The 27,966-nt window shown below is 39.9% G+C and overlaps 1 protein-coding gene across 1 annotated transcript in view; it reads left to right on the forward strand.

The window, feature by feature from the left end:
• LOC122795855 (xanthine dehydrogenase-like) overlaps window positions 1-27,966 on the forward strand; it is a 5,725,158-nt gene that overhangs the window by 3,613,993 nt on the left and 2,083,199 nt on the right. The window contains exon 26 of the mRNA XM_044064255.1: window positions 15,214-15,378. Coding sequence (XP_043920190.1) covers window positions 15,214-15,378 — 165 coding nt within the window. The remainder of the gene's footprint in view (window positions 1-15,213; window positions 15,379-27,966) is intronic.

Below are 27,966 nucleotides of genomic sequence, written 5' to 3' on the forward strand. Positions count from 1 at the left end.
GTGGAATTTTGTGTTGGAGAAAGGTGCTCCCAATAACAAATTGAGGTTAGTGAAAGAACTTTTGTATATTATCCTGCAGAATAACTTTTTTATGTTTGAAAAAACATTCTTCTTACAAAAGAGCGGAGTGGCTATGGAGCCCATATGGGGGGCCAGCTTTGCCAATTTAGTCATGGCCCACTGGGAACACCAGCATGTATTTAATAGAGAAAACATTAAGGATAAAATAGTTTATTACACAAGGTTCCTGGACGACATTTTAATGATCATTAATGGGGGGATGGAGACAGCAGTACAAATAGTCTAAGAAATGAATACTAGTACATTTTTCTTAGAATTTACTTATAATTTTGATGAAGAAGGTATTGCATACTTGGATGAATTGAAGGATAGGAACAATTTATGTTTTGTTTCTAAATTTTTTTGAAAAAAGGCATATTCAAATTCCTTCCTGCATTATCCAAGTTGCCATCCAGAATATCAAAAAAGATCCATTATTAAAGGTCAGTTGGTCAGGGCAGCCAGAATGACCACTCTAAGTTCTGAATTTTTCCTTGAATGTGCCAATTCAAAACAAATGTTTATCAAAAGAGGGTACCCTGATCACCTTTTGCAAGAACTTATAGAAGAAGTCCAAATTAAAAGAAGTGAAGTGCATTTTACACCAGTTTTAAAAGAACCTAATTCGGGAGTAACAGTACTCATAACTAATATAGCAGAAATACCAGAAGGGGGACACTTAAATAATAGTAACAAAAATGGGAACAACTATGAAGTTAGTTTAATCACCACCCTCTCAGTACATGTGAATAGTACAAGGAGTATTTTGTTTAAAAATTGGTGCATCCTGATGGAGGATGTAGATTTTAGAAGAAAAGTAGAAATAGTGCCCAGGATAGTTTATAAAAAAGAGACCCAACTTGAAAAACATTTTGGAAAGAGAGCACAAGATGAGTAGGATGAATATTGGCATGCTTAAATGTCAAGCATGCTCTTATTGTAACTATATTGATATAGGTAGGGGTTATTCAATACGAGAACCCAATTTTCTACAACTGGTAAATTTGATTGCAACACTAGGATCATGGTCTATTTAGCAAAATGTCAAGTATGCCCAGGTTTCTATGTCGGGAAGACCGACCGTAAAATCAGAGAAAGAATTTATGAACACATTTACAGCGTTAACAGGGATAAGGAAAACAATGCATTAGCACGACATATCAGAGACAATCCAGGCCACCACTTCAAATTTAGAGTGATAGAGCAAGTGTTACAAGGTAATAGGGGAGGACACACATCCTTGCAACTTGAAAAGCATGAACTGTGGTGGCAACTGCTATTGAACGCACATAGTTTTCTTCAGTTAAATGACCAATGCTCCATTATGTGTTAAAGAACTTAACACGTGCATAAAAAAATTTATTGGTTTTATTTGGGATGCAGAGTTTTTATGACTGCATTGCAGTGTCTGTCTATTATTATGTAATTTTATTTTAAGGCTACAAATTGCAGTTTTAAATTTACTTATGTAATTGCTTTTTAATCATGTGACTTGTAGTGTATTTAAGGTTGGGGTTTATCTTTTGAATGTGTCTGAAGAAGTTCATGAGGAATTGTTTGTGAATGGAAGCGCTCACACATTAAAGACTTTAGTTCTCCTTGGCTATGAACTTCAATTTTTTGTTTTTAGTTTACACTTTTTTCCTTTGTATTTGTGATATCAATAGTTAATTACACTGAATTGTATTTATCAGCGACATATGTTAACCTTGCTGTGCTTGTACTAGTTGAACTTCTTGGTTAGCTGTTAGTGTCAAACATGTTGCCTATTTATTCTAACATTTTTATGAGAGGTAGTGTTCTGCCATCTATAGTTGGAGGGTTGAGACCAATGGTCATTGCTATCTTTAACTATCTGATTATGGCATTACTGATGCAACAAAGAGAGAGAGATGGCGGACTGCCATGTTTCATACCTTAAAATGCCGTTAGAAGTATAAGTAATTAAGAAGTTGTAAGATATGCTCCTAAACAACCTCCATCCAACTCATTCCTTCCTAGCTCACCTTATATGCTACACCCCCTGTGGGTTTCATCTTCTAATCTTATTTATATATTCCTATTTACAATTTCCTACATGGTCAAAAATTAAATGCAGCACACACATACCCACATTACAGTGAAGCAGAGGTATACATTACATTGTTTGGTATTCATTCTGCAGATGTGCTACATATCACAGATGTGTGACTTCTTAATGACCCCTTCCATTCAGAGGTCTTCAGTGGCTGCCTTTGCTAATTCACTGCTATGTATCACATCAGCATGAAAGTCATGGGTTCATAGCCATTGATGTCTGTCTTCTTCAGCCACCTCAGTCCTGCTTAGTCCTTATCTCCTCGACTTCCAAGATGGCTGCGCATTGAGTAACAGCTTAATTTCAGCTCTCCCAGTGTGAAAAATGAAACTCAGAAGAGAGAGCCAGTGAACTCATTTTTGGGGGTAAATTTTAGTAACGTACTAGTAGATTCACTGTCTGCATGCCAGCAAAAAAAAAAAGAAAGAAATTCAGAGAACCTGAAAGAAAAGCAACCACAAAAGGTGAAGAAAAATACTGACTGGGAAGAATTCTGCAGCTGATCAGCAAAGAGAGGTGTAAGATCCAGTTTTGGTGCTAGGCATGACTTCCAGTAGCCTACAGGAAAAATAAGTCAAATGTACTCAGAGCTGATTAAAATAAACAAAACACTGATGGAATATATCGACTCAAATACAATGCTGGATAAAATGGAAAAAGCTTTAAACAAATATTCAGATGAGGTGATAAAACTACAAAAATTGGAGTTCAGAATGAAGAAAAGGCTGGCTGAATATTACACTGCTCGAGAAGATTGTTTCAAAAAATGCTAGAATTAGAGGACAGAGCACATAGTGCAAACATGATATCTTCTGCTGTACCAGAGAAACTGGAAGGAATAGACTATTAATTTCATGAAAGCACAAATAACCAACTGGACTGGTATTCCACAGCAGGAGTTGTTAATAGAAAGGGCACATCATGTGCATGCTCCAAACATGGCCATGAGAAAGCATCCTAGACCTTTAATAGTAAAGATGCAATCCTACCAGCAGGAGTTGATTCTGACAAAACTGGCAGAAAGACAAATTACTAAAAGTGGGAGGCAGTAGAATGTTTGTGGAAAATGAGTACTCACTGTAAACCAGGCAGAAGATGAGTAAATTTAATCCACTACTCTGGGAATGTCGAGAAGCAGGCATAAGATTCAAAATTATGTATCCAGATATCTTAAGAATATTTTTTCCTGGAGGGACAAAATAATTTTTTGATGCAGAACATGCTAAGGGGGTAATACAAAAGTTTGTCCAACAAAAAGTGAGCTGATAAACACAAGGAAATTCTGCTTCTTGTTCTTCTGGTAATAAAGACCACAAGGAGACTGTGCAAGTGAAACCTTTTTCAGTGTTTCAACAGAAAATGCTTGAGAGACAGAAACAAAGCACAAGAATTGACTAGAAGAACCAAGAGTATATTGGAAAGGAAGCAGAGAATAGATTTGGGAGATGGAGATATACGAGAATAAAGCCATCAACTCAGAAATTGACAAATAAATTAGGGAATATAAAACATTAATTATATTTATGAAATAAGACAGATCAAGAACACCTGGAAATATTGGACCTTTTGACTTTGTTAAACTTATAGTGGAATCTAAAGCCTATGCCCTACTTCATGTTATTAATGTTTGGAGGAACAATTAGGAGAGGGGGAGAGGAAGGAACAAATTACTAAAAGTTATCCGATGCCCGATTAATACTCAACCCAAACAAAACTAAACTACTCATCTTCCAACCCACCAAACATACTCAAAACAACTCTCACTTTAACATCACGGCAAAAGACAACACCACTATATACCCAACTGAACACACCAAATTGCTAGGAGTGGAAATAGACAATAAACTAAAATTTGACATTCACATATCCATGACCATAAAAAAAGTCCACAAAAAACTAGGAGCATTATACAGAAATAAGCAATTTCTCACCAAAGCAGCAAAGATTTCAATAGCAAATTCCCACCTTATCTCCACCCTACTTTATGCCTCTTTATATACCAACCTAAGGCAATGTGATCTAAACAAGCTAGAGACCTGCTACAACAAAATCGCCAAATTCGCCACAGGGGCATCCTACCGTAGTCACCACTGTCTCTCACTTGCTGAACTGGGCTGGCTTGAACTCCCTCACCTCCTTCAGTGGTATCAACTCTCACTCGCCCACAAACTAGTAAACCATCCACTAAATGTCCCATCCCTCCAGAATCTACTCCAACCCTATCGCACCACCAGACCACTAAGATCCAGCAGCAAAAATCACTTGCAGATCACTAAAGCCAATAACTCTGCTAGTGAAGCACTGTTCTCTTGCGCCATAGCCAAATTATGGAACTCACTCCTACCCACAATTACCTCCATACCATCATGCACCCACTTCAAAACTTTACTAAAAGCGCAACTAAAAACATGCTGGCTATGCCCTTGCAACTCCCACTCTAATATCATCCACCCACTACCTTTCTTTCCACTCCACTAACTACCTTGATTATAGCAAGCTCAGATGCTCATAAGCCAGTACTTATTATACAGCACGAACAACTTCTTCTTTTAACATTTGTTAATGTCTGGTATGCACTTCACAGATAAAGATTCTAGTTGTCTACTGATGTACTATGTTCTTCATCTGTAAATATGTTGTAAGTAATTGCTATGTAAATTGTTAATCACTATGTAATCCAATGTAAATACTGTCTGTTTATTTTAACTGTGGAGCTTTTCTCCGCGGGCCTCTGCTGAAAATGGACCTACGTCCAGTCGGACAATCCCGGTCAACAAATTTAAATAAAATAATAATAATAAAAGTTAACTGTAAGTAAAACAAGCGTTTGTTTTTAACAGTAATATTTGTATAGTGCATGATGTCTGCATGCTGTAAAATATAGTTTTTTCATTTTTTTCAAGTGTAATGAGGATACTAAAGTAAACAGGTACCCCTGTTTTTTTCCATCTTTTCTCTATCTCCTTGTTCATTTTTAAGAAATGTAGTAGCTGCAATGTATATGAAAAAAAGAAAAGTCTGTTCAAAAGAGCATGATACAAGACAAAATATGTACTTTTTCTCATTCTTTTGCATGGGGAATGACTAGATTAACGCTCTTGGCTTTATCTAGTAATAAGATTTAAGATAAAGCAATTAAATAAAAAAGAATATTGAATATAATAAAGCTCTCCTTTAGCAAATCAATAAATAAATACTTGTAGAACAAGCCTATATCTGGTCCTCATGACTCCATGGAGAAAATCTGATAGAGCAATAAAAACTGAATACTGTTTTATTAGAATAGTTTTAATGGCTTTCTTTCAGTGGCTAGGAGATAATATTTTCTGAAAGCATTCAAGTGTTTTCTTTCTGGGAAAGCAAAAATGGTAAGACAAAACCAGGCAGCAACTAGTGGAAGGACAGGCTGTACCATGCATCTTAGCATGGATAACGTTCATTTTAGGTTAACCCAAATCCGAGTGTTTCCCAGTTTGGGACAGTTGTTCCTATTAGGAAGGTAAAACATCAATATTTGAAGATGTACGTAGTTCTGTGTGTTAATATTAAGTTTAGTTTCATAGTTTCATAGTATAGTACTAGGCTATCTGCCCTGGGGCATTTGTAAGCCTAGCCGTAGTGATGTGGCTTTTGCCACCCCATGAAATGGTACAAAAAATGTATAGAATAAATTTAGAATACTGTGCCTCTGTCTAGTAGTGACACAATGAAGGTCCTCTTATATAATAGAATTAGTTTACTGTGCCCCTGTCTAGCAGTGACACAGATGTGACCCCTGGGGTAAACTTACGATCTCCCATCCACTCATCAAGATTTCTCTTGAAGAGAGTCAGTGAGGGGCTCTGCCTAATATGAACTGGGATCTTGTTCCAAAGCATGGGAAGCCTCTGGGTTATGAATCTATCCCTCCAGCATGTCCTATTCATACTTGTGCCGAGGTTTAAGTCTTTAGCTCGTGTTCCTGATGGATTTGTATTTTTGAGGTGGAGCATGTCCATCAGATCCTGATTGGACATGGCCTTGTACGTCAGGCAGAGATCACCTCTGAGCAGGCGGTATGCTACTGAATAGAGCTGAAGTTTCTTTAGTCTGGCAGAATAAGACATATGTTGGAGACCCTTGATCCTCTTGGTGAGGTACTTTTGTGGTCTCTCCAGCTGTTGCAAATGCCAGGTGAGGTACATACCAAATGGGGCATTGTACTCAATCATGGGTCTGATGAGGGAGGAGTACAGGGGTACAATGACATCCCTGGATCTGGATGTGAATCCCTTCATGATGAGGTGTGCAAGGTAGAATGTTTTTCTGACCACTTTGGCAACGTGGGTATCAAATGAAAGGTCGCTGTCGACTTGTGTCCCTAGGTCTCTGATTACTTTTTCCGTACTCAGTGGGTTGCTGTCTATGTGATAATTTGTGGGTACTTTGTTTTTCCCAAAGGGGATGACTATACATTTTTTGGCATTTAGTTTAAGGCCTTGACTCCGGCACCAGTTGTCCATTTCTGTGAGGCCTTTTTGTAGGATGTATGTGTCCGCTGGTGTATCGACTATGGCACCTAGTTTGCAGTCATCTGCGAACTTTGTCAGCCACAGCCCTCCCATGTTTGCTTTAACATCTAAGAAATAAATGCCGAACAAGAGGGGTCCCAGGACAGATCCCTGTGGGACACCACTTGTGACTGGCTTTGAGTCTGACATTGCTCCAGTGATTTTAACTTTATGGGTTCTGTCCTTTAGCCAGTTTGCAACCCATCTAGTGACATAAGGGTTTACGTTTAAGCTGTTGAGCTTATCTATGATGCCTGAGTGGGGCATTGTGTCGAAGGCCTTAGCCAAGTCCAGGTAGGCTGTATGGACTGCTTTGCCCTCATCAATGGCTCTAGTGACTGTTTCAAAAAAGTCAACCAGGTTCAGAAGGCAGGATCTGCCCTGTACAAAGCCAAACTGGGTGGGGTCAAGTGTCTGTAGGTCCCCTATGTCTCCATTTATGAGTTCCATAATGATTCTTTCCATAGCTTTGCAGACCAGGCTGGTTAAGCTTATGGGGCGGTAGTTTCCAGGGTCTGTAGAGGCACCCCCTTTGTGGAGTGGGACCACTGTTGCTGTACGCCAGTGTTCAGGTGCATATCCCGAAGTAAGGCTAAGATTAAATAGCATTTTTATGTGTGGGTTTAGCTCCTCTTGGAGTTCACGTAACACGCAACCCGGGATACCATCAGGTCCCATTGATGCTGTGTTTTTAGCTTTGTTTAGGGCGGTTCTCACTTGGACATCTGAGAAGACAGGGAGATTACATTCAGCTGGGATAAGTATTTCTTCTTTTGGGGGTGAGGGAGGGGAGAAATTTGCACTGAACCTATCAGCCAGAATGTTGGCAATATCTGTGGGTTCAGTGTATTTTTTGTTGTTGTGAACCAACTCTGAGCATATCTGAGGGTTTCCACCAGGTTTCTAACATAGCTGAAGAAGGCTTTGTGGTTATCTTTAGTGTCCTTAGCGATTTTTCTCTCAAAGTTGGCCTTGGATGTTTTTATGAGAGAACGTAGTTTTCTGCTAATGTTGATCAGAGATGTCTTCCCTTCATGGGATTTTGCTCTGACGTGCAGTAGCTTCCTTCTTTTGTTATACAATTTGTTAATGGCTGAGGTCCACCAGACAGGACGCTTGCCTTTGGTGGAGAGGGATTTGGATTTATTTGGGATTGCATGATCCATGCATTCTTGGAGATGTCCATAGAAAGCATTTGTGAAGGATTCAGCATTGTGGGATGTGGTATCCACTGGCACAGTAGGCTTAAAGGATACCATCTCAGTCTTAAGAAGAGTGAAGTCTGCTTTTGAGAAGTTTTTCACTGTGGTCTTTTGTGCTGGTGGTGGAGGTGGGATATGTATATCCAGGGTGATTAGTTTGTGGTCAGATCTCACTAGTGAGGGGTATACTTCCGGTGTGGAGCATTTTGTCCCCATGTTTGTGATGATTAGGTCTAGTATATTATCTCCCCTAGTGGGAGAGGTGACTAGTTGTTCCAGTGCATTTGAATTTATGAATTCCAGGAACCTTTGGGCTAGGGTATTAGGGCTAGAATAATGTACCCAATCTATGTTTGGGTAGTTGAAGTCTCCCAGTATGATGGTATTTTGTGATGCATTCATATCCTCCAATGTTTTCAGGAAGGCTGAGTGGGGTTCTTGAGATTGGGAGGGTGGTCTGTAACATGCTACCAGTTGTATAGCAGTTTTGCCTATGGTTAGTTGCACCTGTATGGTCTCTGATGCTTCATGTGTTGCTACTAACCTGGAGGTGTGGGTGTCCTTGATGAATATGGACACTCCCCTCCTTGTGGTTCGCCCGGTTTTGGGGCCGAAAAGCATGATACGAGGTATAGCCTGGTAGTGCTGGAGTGCTCTCAGGAGCCTTGAACCAGGTTTCAGTTACTGCATAGACGTCGATGTTCTCCATGCTGAAGAGTGCATCAAGTGCCTGCATCTTGAGATTTAGACTTCTGGCATTGAGCAGCATTACCCTTAGTGTTTTTCCATTTTTGTTTTCTAAGGAGGTGAGTTTGTCTTTTGAGCCTTGCCTAAAAAAGGCACTATGGGGGTGGCAAGAGCCTTAGCCAATATCCAGAAGCCCAGTGGTGACAGGTGTAAGCCATCCCTTGCGAAGCAGCGTGGCTTGTCCAACATGTCATCCCAGGCAGACAGACATTGGATCCCCTTAGAATGACACCAGTACTTGAGCCAATTATTAAAGCTGATCATCTTGTCTTTGTATTGTGGTATCATTCTTGGTGAGGGCAAGATGCTGGTCAGGGTCATACCAGCCTGGGCTACATAATCGGAGAGCTCCTCTATGTCTCTTTTCATGTAGTCCAGGGAGGTACGTCTCAGGTCATTCACACCAGCATGGACAATGACGGAGTCATATTTGTACTTGCTTTGGAGTGACTTGAGTGCGTGTGTTATGTGGCGGATCCTAGCTCCCGATAGACAGCTCACAGTCACCCTCTCCTTGTTCAGCCTGGTCAGCGGGACATCAGTGTGTCTGAATATAGAGTCACCTATTACTAGTGTATCAGGCATGGTGTTTGGCCTTAAGGGCTGTGATTGGTTGACACACTGATTTATTGAAGTATGTGTTGCATGTGTTTTGTTTTGAAGTGATGGATTTTTGGATGTCTGCTTTGGGAGCCTCTGTTGTTTTGGTAAGTTTTTTATTAGAGCCTCCGAGTATGTCTTTGTGTTTTTATGTGTTTGGTTCGCAGTTGTGGTAGGTCTATGTGGGACTGGGATTGTTGTGTGTGTGGTTACCATCTCCTCCTGTCTGGTCATGCCAGCCCTGAGTTGAGAGAGTTCAGCCTCCAGTTTGGCTATATAGTTGCATCTCTCACATGTATTTGTGTTTGTTGGGAGGAGGAGAAGGTTGTCTGTGTACATGAGACAATTGTAGCATTGTCTCAAGATACCCAAGATACCCAGATTGACCAGTTAACAAGTGTTTGTGGTATATTCAGAATGTTTTTTTTGTTTAAGGACATTCAGTAACAAAAGGTTTTGTAAGATGTGGCATAAACTCAAATGGATATGACAAGAAACAACTATATAAAAGGTCAACCTGCCAAACATTCGTGTGTGCTTGTAATACAAACATTGGAACTAGATACTTAACAAAAAAGCTGTCACAAATAAAAGGTGGGAATAATAACTTTTCAACATAATGAGATTTTGGATATTATCTTTAAATGTTAATGGTCTCAGATATATACAAAAAAGAACGAGTAGTGAACTGTATTAAAAATGTAGAGTGCATATAGCTATGCTATAGGAGATACATTTGGAAAGGACTGAACATGGGGATTTGATAGAGAAAGGTTTTCAGGATGGTTATTCAGTAGACTACCTGGTACATAATAAAAGAGGAGTACTTACATTAATTGTAAGAGGAGCTCCAATAGTGATAGAATAGGATAAAAATATAATAATGGTAGATATATAGTACTAAGGGGCTCCTGGCATGGGAGGAGGACTACACTAGCATGTATTTATATTCCACCTAAAACTGCTATAATGGATTTTAAAGTTCTGGGAGAAGTAATCAGTTTTCAGCAGGGAGTATTACTTATAGGTGGGGACTGGAATTTGATGTGCAGCAGGGGAGATGTACCTGGGGGACCCAGAAGGAAAAAATCTAAAAAGAGAGTAGATTTTTCAAAGAAATTTATGAAAATATTTGGCATGGAAGATGTGAATTCAGTAGTAGGAGTTCGGAGTGAATTTGCACATTATTCCTCAAGGTACAAAAACTAGACTAGACTACACAGAACTTACATTTCACAGGAACATGTACATTTAATTGAAAGTTTTGATACATATTCAGTAACTGTTTCACGTCATGGGCCAATAATAGCTACAATAAAAATGCAGGGTAATTAAATAAAAATGAGACACTAGAGCTTTCCCACCTATCTGTTGAAAAGAGAGGAGTTTAAGGAATGGTTTGTGGAAATTATTTGGGAATTATTGTGGAAATTATTTGGGAGATATTAGAGAAGACAGAAAGTGGCCGCAGTGGTGCAGTGGTTAGCATTGTTGCCTCACAGCAAGAGGTTCTCTGGTTTGATTCTTGGCTGGAGTGCCTTCTGTGCGGAGTCTGCATGTCCTCCCCACAGTTGAACGAATTTAAAGACATGCAGGTAGGTGCGTGCATGTGTGCCTTCGTTGAAGTTTGGGCACCGGGCTGGCAACTCAACTCCGTAAACATTCACTGCTAATCATTAGCGGACTGGAGTTCCGTTGTGGCGAACCCTAACCAGGAAAAGCCAAAAGACAGTTAGAGAAGACAGAAAGTATAGCTAGGGAGTGGGATAAAATTAAAGTAGAGTTTAAAAATAGGGTAAAAATAGAGAGAGATATGGTTAAGAAGCAATGAGAATCATTTAGAGGGACTGCCAAATGTTATATTATTGCAGATTAGTGGAGATCTCACTGAGCAGGAAGAGGAGCAATAGCAGACTGCTAAGCAGAAAATAAAGGACTACCTCAGTAATATGCATGAATTTATGATGTTTTTTAATATTAATGCCATAGCACAAAAACTTTTACCACAACTCAGGTAACTAAAAGTAGAAAGGGTTGTTGCTAAGCTTAGGGAGCCTATAACAAGGAATATAACAAGATATCCTGTAGAGATACTAGAGGTATTTTGGAAATTTTATGAAAGTCTGTATAAAGCAGAGAAATATGCAGAGCAAGAAAAGGTACAAATGAAAATGTTTCTGAAAGAATTAAATATGCCAAGGGTAGAGGTAGATGAGGCTCAATTACTAATAGGACAGGAGGAGATGAGATAAAAATGTTGATGTATAACCAATCAACAGGAAAGTCCTCAGGAAGAGATGGTATTCCTGTGGAAGTTTTTAAGTCAGGTGAGAAAAAACTGATAAAGATCTGGAAGTTTTTTAACAGTATTTTAAGAGAAGAAGCACTAACCAAATTCCTGGAAGAAAGCAGTGGTGGCTGTAATACCTAAAGAGGGAAAAGACCAATCAGATCCAGCTTCATATAGGCCCATTTCAGTTCTAAACCATGATTATAACATGTCTGTCTATAATAGCTAAACGAATGGCAAAGGTTTTGCCAAAATTGATGGACATGGAAAAATGTGGTTTTGTGGAGGGGAGGCAAACATTTGACAACATTAACAGAATGTAGATGACCCAGAGGGAAGCTGAATGTAAAATACCATTATTGTTGGTGGGTCTTGATACAGAGAAAGCATTTGACAGAGTAAGCTGGGAGTTTATGAGCAGGGCAATGGAAGCATTTACATTCCCTGATAAAATTATAAGGTTGATTAAGAGGATATTTGAGAGATTAGAGATGAAAATTAAAGTGGGTGGGTTCGTGTTTGATAATTTCTGTTTGAGCAGAGGAACCAGGCAAGGTTGTCCATTTTCCACTGTTATTTGCATTATATTTAGACTGCGGTGGTGGTGCTGTGGTAGCGTTGTCGCCTCACAGTTAGACATTGCCTGTTCGATTCTCAGTTAGAGCATCTTCTGTGTGGTGACATGCATGAATGGGCGTTCCTTCGTTGAAGGTTGTGCGTTAGGCCCGGCAAGCCAGTATGTAAAAATCTACTGCCAATCATTAGCGGACTGGAGTTTCCGCTGTGGCGACCCCTAACCGGAAAAAGCCGAAAGACACTAACAAACACAAACAATTTGCATTATATTTAGAACCATTGGCAAGGAAAATAAGGGACTCAGAAATTCAAGGATATAATTGGTATGGTAGTCAAGCAAAGCTAGCTCAATTTGCAGATGATGATATTTTATACCTTATAAAACCAGAAAAGGACATTTAAGTATTGCAGAACATTTTGGGGCAGTTACATATATTTTTGGGATACACAATTACTGAAGCTAAAACAAAGACAATAACTGTAAATTATGTGCTCACACATGAATTGGTTTAGCAATATTCATATTTATGGGGACATGATAAAATTGAGTATTTAGGAGTATGGATTAAAAATTATTCTGGTGTGTCAGCTAAGGATATTTGGGAAGAAACTAAACAAAAGATAATACACAAATGGAGAAATTGGAAGAAGTTGTGGATAGCAGTTAATAAAGAGCTGAAGTATTTTATCTGGGAGGGTAAGACAGCAAGAATCAAATGGGATAAGATGATTCTTCCAATTGACCAAGGCGGTTTGTGATTACCAGATTAGAAGGGATATTTCAGAGCTACACAGTTAAAGCTCCTATACATAGCACAAGTGGAAACCTATAATTTAAAGTGGAAAGGTGTAATGAAACAGAAGGGAAGCTCAAGAAACAGAGAGACTGCGATTTTGGATGCAGATCCTTTAGGAAAATAACAATAGCCATGCAGAATATTATATTTGTAAAGTAGCAGAAAGTATTCTAAGAACTTAGCCAACATGGGAATGGAGAAAGGAGATTCTGTCGATAGGGATGACTGCAGTTAGGGTTACAGACAGTAGGCAAGAGGGGACTGGCATTTATTGAAGAAAAGTGGTAAAAGAACCAAGGTATTGGCAGCAAATAATTAGAGAGCGAGAAGGGTAATAAAGGGGTAAGAGGCCAAGAATCTAGTTGGACTGCAGGACAGAGATTGCCTTACCTGTCAAAGACTGATATCATAGTTAGACAAAGAGGAAGAAATAGGGGGATTCTAAGTGAAAGATCAGCACTGCTAGAGTTTTATTAAAATCCAGAACAGAAGCTGATGTTAAAAAATGAATAATTAGTAGACCATACAAAATATTGCATAATAACCATAAGAATGTGTCAGAGGAGATCAGAAAGGATTGGGAAGAGCGATTGGATAAGCAATTTACAAAGAAACAATGGGTGGTGGGATCTATGCATGTCTCCCAAATATGCAACACAGTCTATAAGATATAGGATCTTTGCTTGGAAGTGTTTACATATGTATTTCTATTCTCGAAGTAGACTCCAAAGAATTTTTCATCAGGTAGATAGCAAATGACTTGGCAGACTTTAAAGATTCCCTCAGAAATCCAGGGTGAGCAAATTGGTGTAACTAAAGAATCGGAATTGCCAAGACATAGTAAGACCTTGCTGATAGTAGCTGCCAAAAATGCAAATACTAGAAAATGTAAATCAAAATCTAAACCAGACTAAGAAGTATTGGATATAATAACAGAGAAAAAACAACTAGAACTGGGATCTTTAGAAACAGGTCGGTGTAAATTACGTAGGAAAAAGTGGGAATTGTGGGAATAATATATGCAGAGGAGGAGCGAAGTGTAAAAGAAGGCAGGATTTGAATGAGCTGTAATGTTTGACAGTGACTGGATAGATCTTGTATAATGTTTGCAACTACAATTATGTCAACATTGTTTGTGATATATACTGTTTGCAACTAAACTTATATCAATATGGTTTGTTTTCATTGATATAAATGTATGATTGCCTATGTCATATGCGATTTAATAAAGACGTTTCTTTGTTTAAAAAAATGCATATCTCCTCACTTTTAGTCATCCCATCTGTTTGCTGCCTTTTTCATCTGTCCTATATCCTTTATAGCCTTTTGTCTTATCAAAAACACATAATTACATCACATGCACATACCCAAAAAGGGCTTATAAAATAACAGAAATCATCTGTCTGTGGTATATGTTGCATGACATTTGGCAGAGAACAACTTTGCTCTCCATTTGTATGTACAAAGAAGTGACACTTTGCATCCTATGGGAAAAATAGAAAAAAAATCCTTCAAATGCTTTAAGACCTTGGCATCCATCATGCAACTGAGGTGAACATCAATGAGCACCACCAAGCAATACTGAAAGAAGGTGAAAGTAATAATTACATTGTAGCAGCCTCCTTATCTTATTGTAGTCATAAAGTGATGTGTATATTGTCGATACACTAGGTTGTGGGTTTTGATCCCCTGATTGTTGCACTGTTCTTTATTTTGCAGTCTTCCACAGCGTTCTAACATTTCCTCGAAATGTGTGTTTCAGAACCCTTCAGTATAAATTCTTTTGTGGCTTCACTTGCTAATACTCTGCTCTGGGAAATATCATTGCCAAAGGCAGGGGTTTAAACCCATTTAGGTGTATTTTTGTTGTCTTGCTATTTTGTGTTTTGTTCCCATGAAGTGTTTTTTTTCAATCACCTTCTGTGAGAGGTCTTCCACGGCATGTCTTGCTAATTCCCTGGTCTAGAGAATATCACTACCACCGGCAGGAATTTGAACCAACGTTGGTGTATTTTTGCTGTTTTGTTAACCGGAGTTCCGCTGTGGCGACCCGTAACCGGGAAAAGACAAACAAAGTTTATTGGAATTATTTGTTTTGCTTTTTTCTTAAAAACAAAACAACAGCAACAACAACAAAAAATGGTCATGTGATTGCATTGAACCAGTAAAATTTATTTTTTTTCTATCTAGATTGCAACATTTTTTAATGTTGTGTAGTTGTTTATAATGGCCAAAAACTCAGCAAAATTTAAAACTTTATTCTTTCATAACAGAGTTGTTTTCATAATAACACATTTTCTGTATTTATTTGCAGGATCATTACAAAACATTTTTTTTATTGAAACTGTTATGGAACACATTGCTTCGTACCTGTCCCTGGACCCAATTGATGTTAAACAAAGAAACCTCTATGCTAAAGGTGACATCACACCTTTAGGATATCCATTGCCCTACTGTAGCATTCAGGATCTTTATGCAGGTGAGTGATTGTGATTGTTTGCAGTTAGGTTCCAGTGCAAACTATGTAAGATCTTACGTACTGAAATTTATCTTTGTTTTTTCTTCACTCATGTTTCTTTGATTAAATGTATACATACTAATGAGAATTTGACTATTTATTTGTTCATGGCTGGCGTAGCTTTAAATGCACGTTACTGTCAACTGTTGACATTCTTCAAAAGCATTTTAAAAATAAGCTGAATAGTTACATGCATTAATCGATTCCCATAACATGTTAGGATTCTGTTGTTTTTCATTAGATTTTTTCAATGAAATTTCCTTAGAATCCAGTGTGAAGTGATAATGAAAATGGTCCCTTGTGAAGTCACTGTGACCTCATTGCATTAATGTAGATGCATTAGCAGTGCGATGCTTCTGTAAAATAATTTGCAGATGTGGGTAGATTTTTTTAAGTATTCAGTATCAGACATGCAAGTGATTTTGCTCTGTAATTTAATCCATTTTAAATGGAAATGCAGCTAAAGCAGGATGGATTGCATCTGGCATTGAATCATATTAGGACCTTCCTATGTAGTGCTACAATACGAGTGTTTGCTCAGTATACAACAGCTTTACAGTTGCAGCATATTTCATTGAATCCAACTAGACTGATTCCTATTTTGTCAAACATTACTTACAAAAATAATAATGGCTTTAGGTAAAGTAAGGGACAACTCCCAAATCCCCATGCAGGGAGCTTAGTCCCCCTTGCAAAACCTTACCTAATCTTAACATATTCTCAGGTTGGTCACTTAGCTTAAGAGAGAGGAAGTTTGCTAATTTTGACTAAACAGTTTGGTCTGTTCATAATCTTCACCCCTCTGTCCCCCATCAGTAAATCAGGACATCCCAAGTCCTTCCCACTTCCTTATATCTAGGGAACAGGTCATCACTGCTCTGTCAAAGGCAAAAAATACAGCCTCCATAGGACCTGGTAACATCCCAGGCTGCATCCTACATGAACTCAGGCTGGAACTTGCAGCACCATTAGGCTCCCTATTCACCCAAAGTCTGAGTAATGGCTTCATCTGAGCTGAGTGGAGGACAGCCACTGTCATCCCTTTGCACAAAGGTGCAGCTTCCACCGATCCAGGAAATTATAGACCCGTCAGCCTAACTAGCGTGATCTGCAAGGCCATGGAACAGATTATCATGGACCTCATTAAGAAGGACATTGGCAACCTCCAAACACTCAATCTTACACAGTCTGGTTTGCCAGAGGAGGTCATGTCTGTTAAATTTGGTCAACTTCTTTGAGACAGTCAATAAAACCATGGACTAGGGGAAGACAGTGCACACCACCTACCTTGACCTGGCCAAAGCCTTCTACACTATTCCCTACTCGGGCATTATAGATAAACTCTCTCAACTAGGCATCAATCCATATGTTACCATATGGGTAGCTAACTGGCTCATTAATAGATCCCACCTAGTCAAAATAGGGGAATCTACCTCAATCAGTAGATCTGTAATGAGCGGCATACCACAGGGTTTGGTCTTGAGGCTTCTGTTATTAGTGATATACTTTGCTGTGGTGCAGACCAAAACCAGTGGGCTATGGCTGACCAAATTTGCAGATGACTGCAAGCTGGGATCTGTCATCAATTCCACTAGTGATGTGGACATCCTCGAATAGGGTCTCATCCAAACAAATGACTGGTGCCAGAAACATTGCCTCAAGCTGAATACCAACAATTGCATCATCATCTCCTTTGGGGAGAGTGATGTCCCACAAATTATCACATTCTGAGCTCCCCAAGTCTTTCTGTGTTGGAGGGAAGTCTTCTAGCTTATCAGTGGGAGTGGTAAGCACTATGTAGCTTATCTGCCACAAGAGTGGTTTCTGGCCCAGAAATTGTAGTTTATTGGCCGTTTGGGCAGTTTTTCCATCTCTTTTAACTTTCTGGTCTGAAAGCCCGCATTTGCGCTTATTTCCTGCCTTTCCTGTAGCTAGTCTAGTCCAGATACAGATTTGCTGTATCCAGGACTGTTTGTAAGCTTCTGAGCCCCCCAAGCCTTTCTATGTCGTTGGAAAGCCTTCTAGCTTGTCAGGGGGAGTGGTAAGCACTAGGTAGCCTATCTACCACAAAAGGAGTGGTTTCTGGCCCAGAATTTATAGTTTATTGGCCGTTTGGGCAGTTTTTCCATCTCTTTCAACTTTCTGGTTTAAAAGATCGCGTTCGCGCTTGTTTCCCACCTTTCCTGTAACTAGTCTAGTTCAGATACAGATACAAATTTGCTGTATCCAGGACTGTTTGTAAGCTTCTGAGAGGTGCCAAAGTTTGCTTTTCAATTTTTCCCCTAGATCTGCTAGTTCTCTCCACTCCTGCACTTTTGCTAGCTTATTAGTCTAGCACTTTACCATACCAGACTTCTTGTAACTATTATTGTAGCACAGAAAAGTGCTACCAGCACAAAACATTCTACAAGGAAACAGCTACAGTACTTATTATTAATGCCTACCCCTCCAGGCATGTCCAAAGGTCAGTTCCCTGTGCTTTCTCCTATTAACCTGGTGAACTTGGGCATCCTGAGGCAATGTAGCTACTGCCTGATGTACACCGACAACCCTCTCCTCTTACCTCCCTACATTCAGACTTGCAAGAGCTGCACTTATATATCCAAATTGGTAGGCACACACTCTCCAGCCAAGACCGAACACATAGCCCACCAGAACACACACCAGCACACACACCAGCACTGCATTCACATAAAAACACAAACAACACACCCACCTTTGCAGCGGATCTCAATAAAAATCTACCCAAACAGCAGAGACCTCCAAGGCAGAAACACACTCGACCACCACAACACAACACTAATCATGAGACACATAATTCTGCTAAACAGTGTGCCACTCAACCAAAGCCCCTAAGGCAAAACAGCATGCCCAGCACACTAGTCATAGGTGACTCGATAATGAGGCACACTGATGTCCCACTCACTAAGTTGAATAAGGAGAAAGTAACAGTCAGCTGCCTGTCAGGTGCCAGGATCTACCACATAATGCATGCACTCAGGTCCCTCAAAAACAGGTTCACATATGAGTCTGTCATTGTAAATGTGGGTGTGAATGACCTGAGACGTACCTCAGTGGACTACATGAAAAGAGACATGGAGGAACTCTCGGATTATGTAGCCCAGGCGGTTATGACCCTAGCCCTGAGCAGCATCTTACCATCACCCAGAATCATACAGTACAAACAGAAAATGACTGATTTCAACAATTGGCTAAGTTTATGGTGTCATTCTAAGGGGATTCAGTATCTGTCTGCCTGAGATGACATGATTGACAGACCTCTATGCTTTGCCAGAGATAGCCTGCATCTGTCACCCCTGGGCTTCCGGATACTGGCCAAGGCTCTTGTCACCCCTATAGTGCCTTTTTTAGGCAGTGTTCCAAAGATCAAATTACCACTGTAACAGCTACAAACAAATGCAGTCTGAGGGTCATGCTGCTCAGTGCTAGAAGTCTAAATCTCAAAATGCGCTCACTCGAATCAATCCTTAAAATGGAGAACATCAACATTTGTGCTGTAACAGAGACCTGGTTCAAGGCAGCAGAAAGTACCCCTGCACTACCAGGCTATAACTCATTCCACACCTTTCGGCCCCAGAACTCGGACTGAAGCTTCAAAGGCAGTGGTGTTTCCATATTCATAAAGGATGCACACACCTCCAGACTGGTAGCCCAACATAATGCATTAAAGATAGTTTGGGTCCAGCTAACATTGGGTAAGACAGCGATTCAGGTCGTAGTCTGTTATAGGTCCCCAACCATGTCCCAGGACTCACTCTCCACATTCCTAAACACCCTAGATAATATTAGGGTCAACCTAACATGCTCATACTGGGTGACTTCAATTACACCTCCATTAACTGGGAAAACCACTCACGTGCCAATACACTTGCCCAACGTTTCCTGGAATTCATTAATTCCAATGCCCTGGACCAACTCGTTCTTACACCCGCTAGAGGTAGCAACATCCTTGACCTGGTCGTTACTAACATGGGTGACCGTTGCTCTGCACCAATAGTCAACTCCTCCCTGGTTAGATCTGATCACAAACTAATCACCTTGGAAATCCACATCCCTCCCACCCCCCCAGCAAAGGTAACCACCATGAAAAACTTCTCCAAAGCTAACTTTGGAATCCTAAAAGCAGAGGTGGCTAACTTCACAGCACCCATGCAAATGGAGAATAGTTGCATGACTGCTGAATCATACAACAATGCACTGTACGAACACGTACACAAATGCATGGATCTCACTATACCCAATAGAACCAAAACGCTCTCCTCCAAAAAAAGGAAGCCAATCTGGTGGTCCCATGCCATAAACAAACTCTACAACAGAAGGAGGAAACTGATGCAGAATAAGGTGAAGTCCCAAGACTGGAAAAACTCCCTTTTCAGCCTCAACAAAAAGTTGAGATCCCTTATCTAATCCTCTAAAACTAGCTATGAAAACAGAATTGCAGCAGATAATAAAGATAACCACAAGGCCTTCTATAGTTATGTAAAGAATCTCCACAGCAATACCCAGATTTGCTCTGAGTTACTGCCAAATGGTACCTCCTATACCGAGCCCACAGATATTGCCAGTATAGTGGCTGACAGATTCAATGCCAACTTTACCCCCCCCAAAGGACCAATCACAATACCAGTAGATTGCCAGGCACCCAGTATTACTGCTGCACAGGTTAAAACAGCACTGTCCAAGGCCAAGAATACAGCTTCTATGGGACCTGACAATATCCCTGGGTGTGTTCTACATGAACTAAAGAGTGAACTGCCACCTCACCTGTGTGCCCTGTTCAGTCACAGCCTCACCTCAGGCATTTTCCCTACTGAATGGCACACTGGTATAGTCATCCCTCTCCACAAAGGAGGAGCGACTACAGACCCTGGGAACTATCACTCCATTAGCCTGACAAGTCTGGTATGCAAAGCTATGGAATGCATCATCATGGACAGAATAAACAAGGATATATAGAATCTCCAACGTCTGGATTCCACACAGTTTGTTTTTGTGAAGCATAGATCATGCCTGCTCAACTTGGTCAACTTTTTGAGTCAGTCACCAGAGCTGTGGATGAAGGCAAGGTGGTTCATACAGCCTACCTTCATCTGGCCAAGGCCTTTGATACCATTCCCCACTCGGGAATCATAGAAAAACTCACTAAGCTAGGCATCAACCCCTATATCACTAGGTGGGTTGCAAACTGACTCAAAGATAGAACCCAAAGTTTGAAAGTAGCTGACTCCAAGTCAGACTGCCGACCAGCCGCAAGTGGAGTCCCGCAGGGATCGGTCCTGGGTCCTCTCCTGTTTGGTATCTACTTCCCAGAAGTCCAGGCCAACACGAAGGGACTTTGGCTGACAAAGTTCACAGACGATTGCAAGTTGGGAGCCATTATTAACTCCTCAAGTGATGTTGATATCCTACAGAAAGGCCTCACTGAGACCAACTAGTGGTGTCAGAACCATGGCCTTAAGGTCAATGTCAAAAAATGTGTCGTCATCCCCTTTGGGAAAAACACATTTCCCATGAATTACCACATCAATGGTTGTCCACTGAACACCGATGGCATTATAAGAGATCTGTGAACACAGGTTGACAACAACCTCTCTTTTGACCACCACATTGCCACTGCGGTTAGAAAGTCCTTTTTTTGGCACATCTTATTACTAAGGGTTTTGCATCCAGGAAGAAAGAGGTTATTATCTCCCTCTACTCTTCCCTCATTAGGCCAGTCATTAAGTACAATGCCCCATTTGGCATGTATCTCACTAGACACCTGCAACAACTGGAGAGGCTGCAAAAGTACCTAACAAAGAGGATCCTAGGCCTTAAACACTTGTCCTGGGCAAACTCAAAAAACTCCAACTATTCTCTGTCTCATATCATCTACTTAGAGGCTATCTCTGCTTGACTTACAAAGCCACGTGTGACCCAGCTCTGTTAGAAATGCTGCATCTAAAGAAATCCCAATCCCTCCGCACCACACGCTCATTACCACGATCAACAGAACATGCTAGAGGGACAGATTCATAACCCAGAGACTGCCCATGCTATGGAATAGACTTCCCATACATGTCAAACAGAGCACCTCACTAACCCTCTTCAAGAGAAATCTTGATGAGTGGATGGGAAATAGAAAATTCAACCCAGGGATCACTCCAGTGCCTCTACTCGACAGAGGCACTGAGAACTAAGGCCGGGTGGCACAATGCAAGAGTAATCCTATGGGTTGTAAAGGCTCCAGACCCATTAACCTAGTATGCACCTATGTCCTAAGCACATAATCGGTCATCATGAGGGATTTGGACAACCAGGTTTATAGCAACCTGACTTTTGACCACCATGTAGCTTCCGTTGTACATAAAGCTTTCTACATGGCCCACCTCATAAGTAAGGGTGTCTCATCCAGGGACAATGAGACCATAACATCCCTGTATTCTTCCCTTATAAGGCCCATTGTTGAGTACAGCTCCCCATTCTGCATCTACCTCGAAAAGCACATGCAGCAGCTGGAGAAACCATAGAGGTTCCTCACCAGGAGAATCCAGGCCCTCAAAAATCTACCATACACAGATAGGCTAAAAGCCCTATCCCTCTACTCAGTTTCATACAGACTCCTCATAGGTGACCTCTGTCTGGCATACAAGGTGATCTCAGACCCCCACGTTGATGGGACTGCTGCATATCCGCAAGTCCAGCTCCACTCAAGTAACCTGCGCCTGTGGGATCAGTAGGACTTGTTGGAGGGATAGATTTGTGTCCCAGAGACTCCACCATCTGTGGAATAGACTCCCTTGCCACGTCAAGCAGAGTACCTCTTTACCCTTTTTAAGCACAACCTGGATAACTGGATGGGAAACATAAAATACATCCCTGGGATTCCACTTGTGTCCCTGCCGGACAGGGGCATCGGGTGCTGACTTGTCTAAACATGGGCTAAACCTTTGGCTAGGCTTATAAGGGCCTCATGGCCAGTAGCCTAGTAACTTCCTATGACCATATGATCCTATGATCAAGTAAGACGACCAAATATATGTATACCACCTTTACACAGTCATTATATTTTGTGTTTCCCCCAGCGCATGCCTGCAATTCAGCATATACTTTTATGCGTCTAATTTATTAGTTACTCAGTTTTTCTGGAAAAAATGTAAATGCATACAGCATTTGTTCATCTTTCAAAGTTTGTTCTAACCAAACACATAGTGAGAGAATATGTTATCCACAACTAACTAGAATTATGTTTCATTTGTAATTATTGCATTCTGTCCACCAAGTACAGCTGCATGTTTTGCAAGATGTAATTTGTCCACACTGAGATTAAGTTTAGCAAAATGTATTTTATGTACAGTACAACATAATCATTTAATAAACTGTATTATCTTCACAGATAACATCAGTTTCACAGCTATAAGTAAGAACATAACTCTTCATCTGGGTAGTTTGGTTTTCCGCCACATCTTAGACATGCATTTGTCTATGTGTGAGACAGACGGAGAGAGAGAGGTTTTGTGTGTGTGTGTGTGTGTGTGTGTGTGTGTGTGTGTGTGTGTGTGTGTGTGTGTGTGTGTGTGTTTATATGTATGTGTATGTCTGCGTCCTGTTGTAGTGAGATGCCCTATTTGGAATTAGTATCTGTGCCTCATGCTCACTGACTGTTGGGGTAGGCTCATGCTTACTCCTAGAGCCTGAATTGGAATAAGCAGCTTATTGGAGAATGAAAGAATGTATGCTAGTACCATTTTCAGTCTCAACGTAGTTAAAATTTAAAATGAAACAGTGACATAAGTTATAAATTAACTTAACAGGGTTAGGTTTAAGCCTGAATACAAAAGGGATGTATAATACTACTGTAATCAATAATACACCAAAGTGAGTCTGTGCAGATGCAAATTTGTAAAGAAGGATAAGATACGCTAGTGGTGTATGGCTCAGACAATGGCCAGATCACGTTTGCATTGTTGTGGTAGAGAGAACAGAAGTATTGTGATGAGTTCTATGTCATAGAGGATGTAATTCATAAGGCCATCGACATGTGTAACTGGAAAGACCTCAGAAATACCTCACTAAAAGAATCACAGGCCTAAAGCAGATGCCCTACGCTGACCGCCTTAAAAAACTCCAGCTATACTCTGTCGCATATCGTCTACTCAGAGGCGATCTCTGCTTAACATACAAGGCCATGTCAAACCCAGAGCTGTTGGACATGCTACACTTAAAGAAATCCCAATCCCTCAGAGCTACACGCTCCAGGGATCTAAACCTTGTCATCACAATAAACAAAACATGCTGGAGGGATAGGTTCCTGACCCAGAGACTCCCCAGACTCTGGAATAGATTGCCCATACATGTCAAGCAGAGTGCCTCTTTGGACCTCTTCAAGAGGAACCTTGACGATTGGATGGGAGAAAGGAAATTCACCCCAGGGATCACGTCAGTCACCCTGCTAGACAGGGGTCCAGGAAAGTAAATAATGTGGGAAGAAATAGCCAGGGAATTGTTATGGCTAGGCTTGTATAGGCCCTAGGGCTGATAGCCTAGTACCAACCTATGAACCTATGTGTGATAAAAAAGAGGTGTGGAAAGCCATGATTGCTGCAAATTACTTAAAATGATCAAAAGTAGTTATTAATAATAATGATATGATGTAATGACCTGAGGAAATCTGGATTTAGTACTTAATACAGCATCGTATACAAGGAATAAAGGCAGTGGGGGAATATTTGATACCCTCCCCCCATTTTTTAAAGATGATGCAAGGGCAGTATTGATAAATCTGTAGTTTTGAGCAGCCCTCGATATTAGTAAGTTTTACATACAACCTGTTGCTGTAAAGGATTCAAGAGTAAAAGGTAGAATACCTTCGCCAAGTTAAATGCTGTAGCAGGTGATTAACAGATCTGAGGTTTGGCACTCTTTGTGTATACTGGCATTTATTGTTTCATTTAGTTATGCACATAAGCATTTGTTAAATAATTTACACTTTTTCAAGATATCTCTCATCTGGTTATTGAGCTTCCTGTACAGCATAGACTTAGCATTAATAAAACTGACTTTAACACGAAAAGTCTGAGTGAGATTATTTTTATAGCTAATCTCACATAGTTTACTCTGTCATCAGTATACAGTAAGTATAATTTAACTTGTTAAGGGTTGTTTCAGGAGAATTCATAATCTTAGTAAACCAAGGTAACATCCCTGGTGTACCACAGATCTACTGGCAACCTTTGTTGCTCTGTAATGATACAGAACATTTTGTTGCTTAGGTAGTTTGAGAAGTAGCAGAGTCAAGTATTTAAACCGTAATGCATTATTTCATCCAAGAGCATTGAATGGTTTACTTTTTCCTGAAGATGCTGAAACTACTCAGCACCCCACTGATGTCTTGTTGCTGCAAGTGCTGAGTACTTTAACTTTTGTCATGCTTTTTTAATTTAAAGTCAGCATGAAAATGATTTTAGAATAAAACTTAACACTTGTTGGGCAGTAGTTTTGCTTTAACATTAATTGTAATTCCATTGCTAATACACTAGTTGCATTACACAAACAATTACTCCACAGCTTTCTATTAAAAATCAGAAGTGAGAGGTCATGCTCTACATTACCATGACTTACCACTTCTATGCCTCTTATATAGCAGTAGGCATAGCTAGTCAATCCATTTCTAAACTAAGCACTTGAGAGCAGTTGCTCAAAATAGCCAGTCTCTGTGTTTACCATGTGTTCCTTAGTCATTTGATAAGAGATGCTGATCGGAGAAGAAGGAGAAGACATTTTGATTTTCAGGAATGTTCTTTTTTTTCTTTTGTAGCTGTCCTTTTCATTCTTACTGGAAGGAAATAATTTATGCTTGTGGACTGTATAAACAGTATACACAGCCCAGAGCCATGATCCAGTCATTTATAAAAAAAATACTTATGTATTTGTTAGTGTGCCAGGTATTATGGGGTAAATAACAGCAGAATGTTGAAAAATATATTACTATGTCCATTATTCATTTCACTTTCTCGGAGACCACTCATCAAAGGTGACTGCCAGAAGTGCCTATTTGTTTAGGGGGGCAGTCTGAGTATGAAAACAAAAGACAGTTGCATAATCCCATTAGCCTGATCAATAATATGGCTGTTTGGGGATGGGAACAGTGTTTATAAAAATGTGTTTATGTATGTATGCATGTGTGTGTATGTGTGTGTGATGTGTGTGTGTGTGTGTGTGTGTGTGTGTGTGTGTGTGTGTATATATATATATATATATATATAAGTGTGCTTACAATAAACAAAACTACCAAATGTTTGGTTGACAGGTGTGTGCAACTGACAATCCCCGGGGATGAGGAAGATGCCCCTTTCCCAGGTATTAGGTGATCTATGTAGTTAAGGAACCAGTGGTCCTTTTTCCCCATATCGTGGATCCTGTACTTGGACAAACTCAACCAGGCATCGAAATCCATCATAAATTCCTTATTGCTGTTGGGCCCACTCAAATGAACATTTGTGTATGTTGACAGAAACGCACAGATCTACCAAAACCAAGCACAAGAGGGGACTGACCAATCTCTACTCCATTCCAAGATTATGCTTTAAACTTTGTGTGCTTAAAGGTTGTGCAGTGATTTTTTTTTTTTTTTTGAGTTTCATCACAATTTTAGATCAGTGGCCTACACAGAAGGTGGCTATCTTTTTGAAATGTAGAGAAGCAGGCTTTGTGTGAAATTATAGAGCAGTTAATGATTACCAGTGAAAGGGTCATAGATATGGCTTTTCTTGTGAGTAGTGTATTTGTCAACAGCAACAAGCTGAAGCACATTACTAAAGCCAATATGTCTTTCACTTTCTTCACAATCAAACATCAAAGATGCCCATGAAAGGTATGCCTCTCTGAGCAATCTCATTGTGAATGCCATAATGTCTTTCACTTTCTTCAGAAGCAGAAATCAGAAGTGCGCAACGGAAGTTGGTATCATTTTGGAGCAGGACATGTGTGAAAATAAAGGAAAATTATATGATTACTCTGAAACAATCGCTGATATGACCTTTTGGTAGTAATGTTCATGTATCTCATAACATGTTGAAATACTTCACTGTGGTGGTAGTGATGTCACTTTCATTGCAGCTGAACATCAGAAGAAATGAGATTATATTTTCAGGGTGGGGTGAGTAGGCAGAAGGCATGCTGTGTGTGTGAAAACACAAGATACAAAATAACACTGCTGAAACTGATATGGTTTGTTGGGGGCTGTGTGTCTGTCTTGCAGAAACAATGTGACCTTTATTTCTTTAAGTTTCTTCTCAATAGGACAGAAGAGGTTTATATAGAAAATAGCTTTTTTTGGAAAGGAAAATATGTGATAAGCAAGTTGGCATTTGCATTGTTATTGTTTAATGACCATTGACATGGCTTGTTTTTAGCAATTCATGTATCTGAGAGCAGTATACTGAAAGAACATGAACATACACAGAACATTTTATATGGGGGATTTTCCAAAAACCACAAAATTAAGGGAAAATTAAATCAGTTTAGTTGAGCTACAGTAATTATAAATCAGGCATTTCAATTTTGCTCAGTGAAGAATGTATGTATTCTTTCCTTTATGTATTTATTTGTTTTGCTTGACCAGAAAAGCCCAGCTGGGTGGAATATCATTTTTACTGAAGGCCTGGGGAGAAAAGCTCCACAAGATACCTATAAAAAGTAAAATGCATGCATACACAGTGTGATTAATCATTTGTGCATAAAGTATTGAGAAAAAAAATAATGATTAGTTGAGCATACAATAGTGAGAAAACAAAAACATTGGCAAGCTACATAGGAATAGTCAGCATACATATTGTAATCATAATACAAGCAATACATTGATATGTGAAATGATTCAACTGTAGATCAGAATGAGTATTTAGACTAACAAAGATTAAACCATAGTGTTTATAATAGTTGGACAGTGATAAAGTGAGTATCTGATATTGTTAATCCTCGTTCATTCTTTACGTGTGGGTATCGGTTCCGACCTCGGAACAGAGCCGGCCATCTTCCAAGCTCTCGTCAGCTACAAACTCTCGAGCTAAAACTCTTACCTAGAATTCCCCTCTCCCTGTTACCTCAGGTTTTGTTTGCCGCGTCGCCATGCGGTCGTGTCAAGCTACTTCTCTTTAGCTAAGTACAATATTTTGTTGTCATACTAGTCTAAAACAACTTTTTCTCTCAGAAAGGTTACTAAGTTGTTTTCTCTTACCTTATTGCATGTAGTGACTATCCCTTCTTGAATTTTTTCAATCCCCTTCATCCTGTTTACTGCGAGGTATTTTCTTCTTTACCATCGTTGGTAAACCCCTTTTCCTCCTTACCTTCGGGTATTTCCTGTACCATTGCTGGTATTCTTTCTGAATTTCCTTCTTTCCTAACATGGAAGATAAAAAAGGTAGTCCAGGATTTAAGAGATGTTCAGATTGTGGCCATAAATTGCCTACTTCAGATGCACATTCCCTGTGTGTCTATTGCTTGGGTGTGCCTCATTTATCAGTTGACCCGCCCTATGGAATTTGTAAG

The sequence above is a fragment of the Protopterus annectens genome, chromosome 2.part2, assembly GCF_019279795.1.
Source record: "Protopterus annectens isolate FY-2018-M chromosome 2.part2, PAN1.0, whole genome shotgun sequence".
Lineage (NCBI taxonomy): Eukaryota > Metazoa > Chordata > Ceratodontiformes > Protopteridae > Protopterus > Protopterus annectens.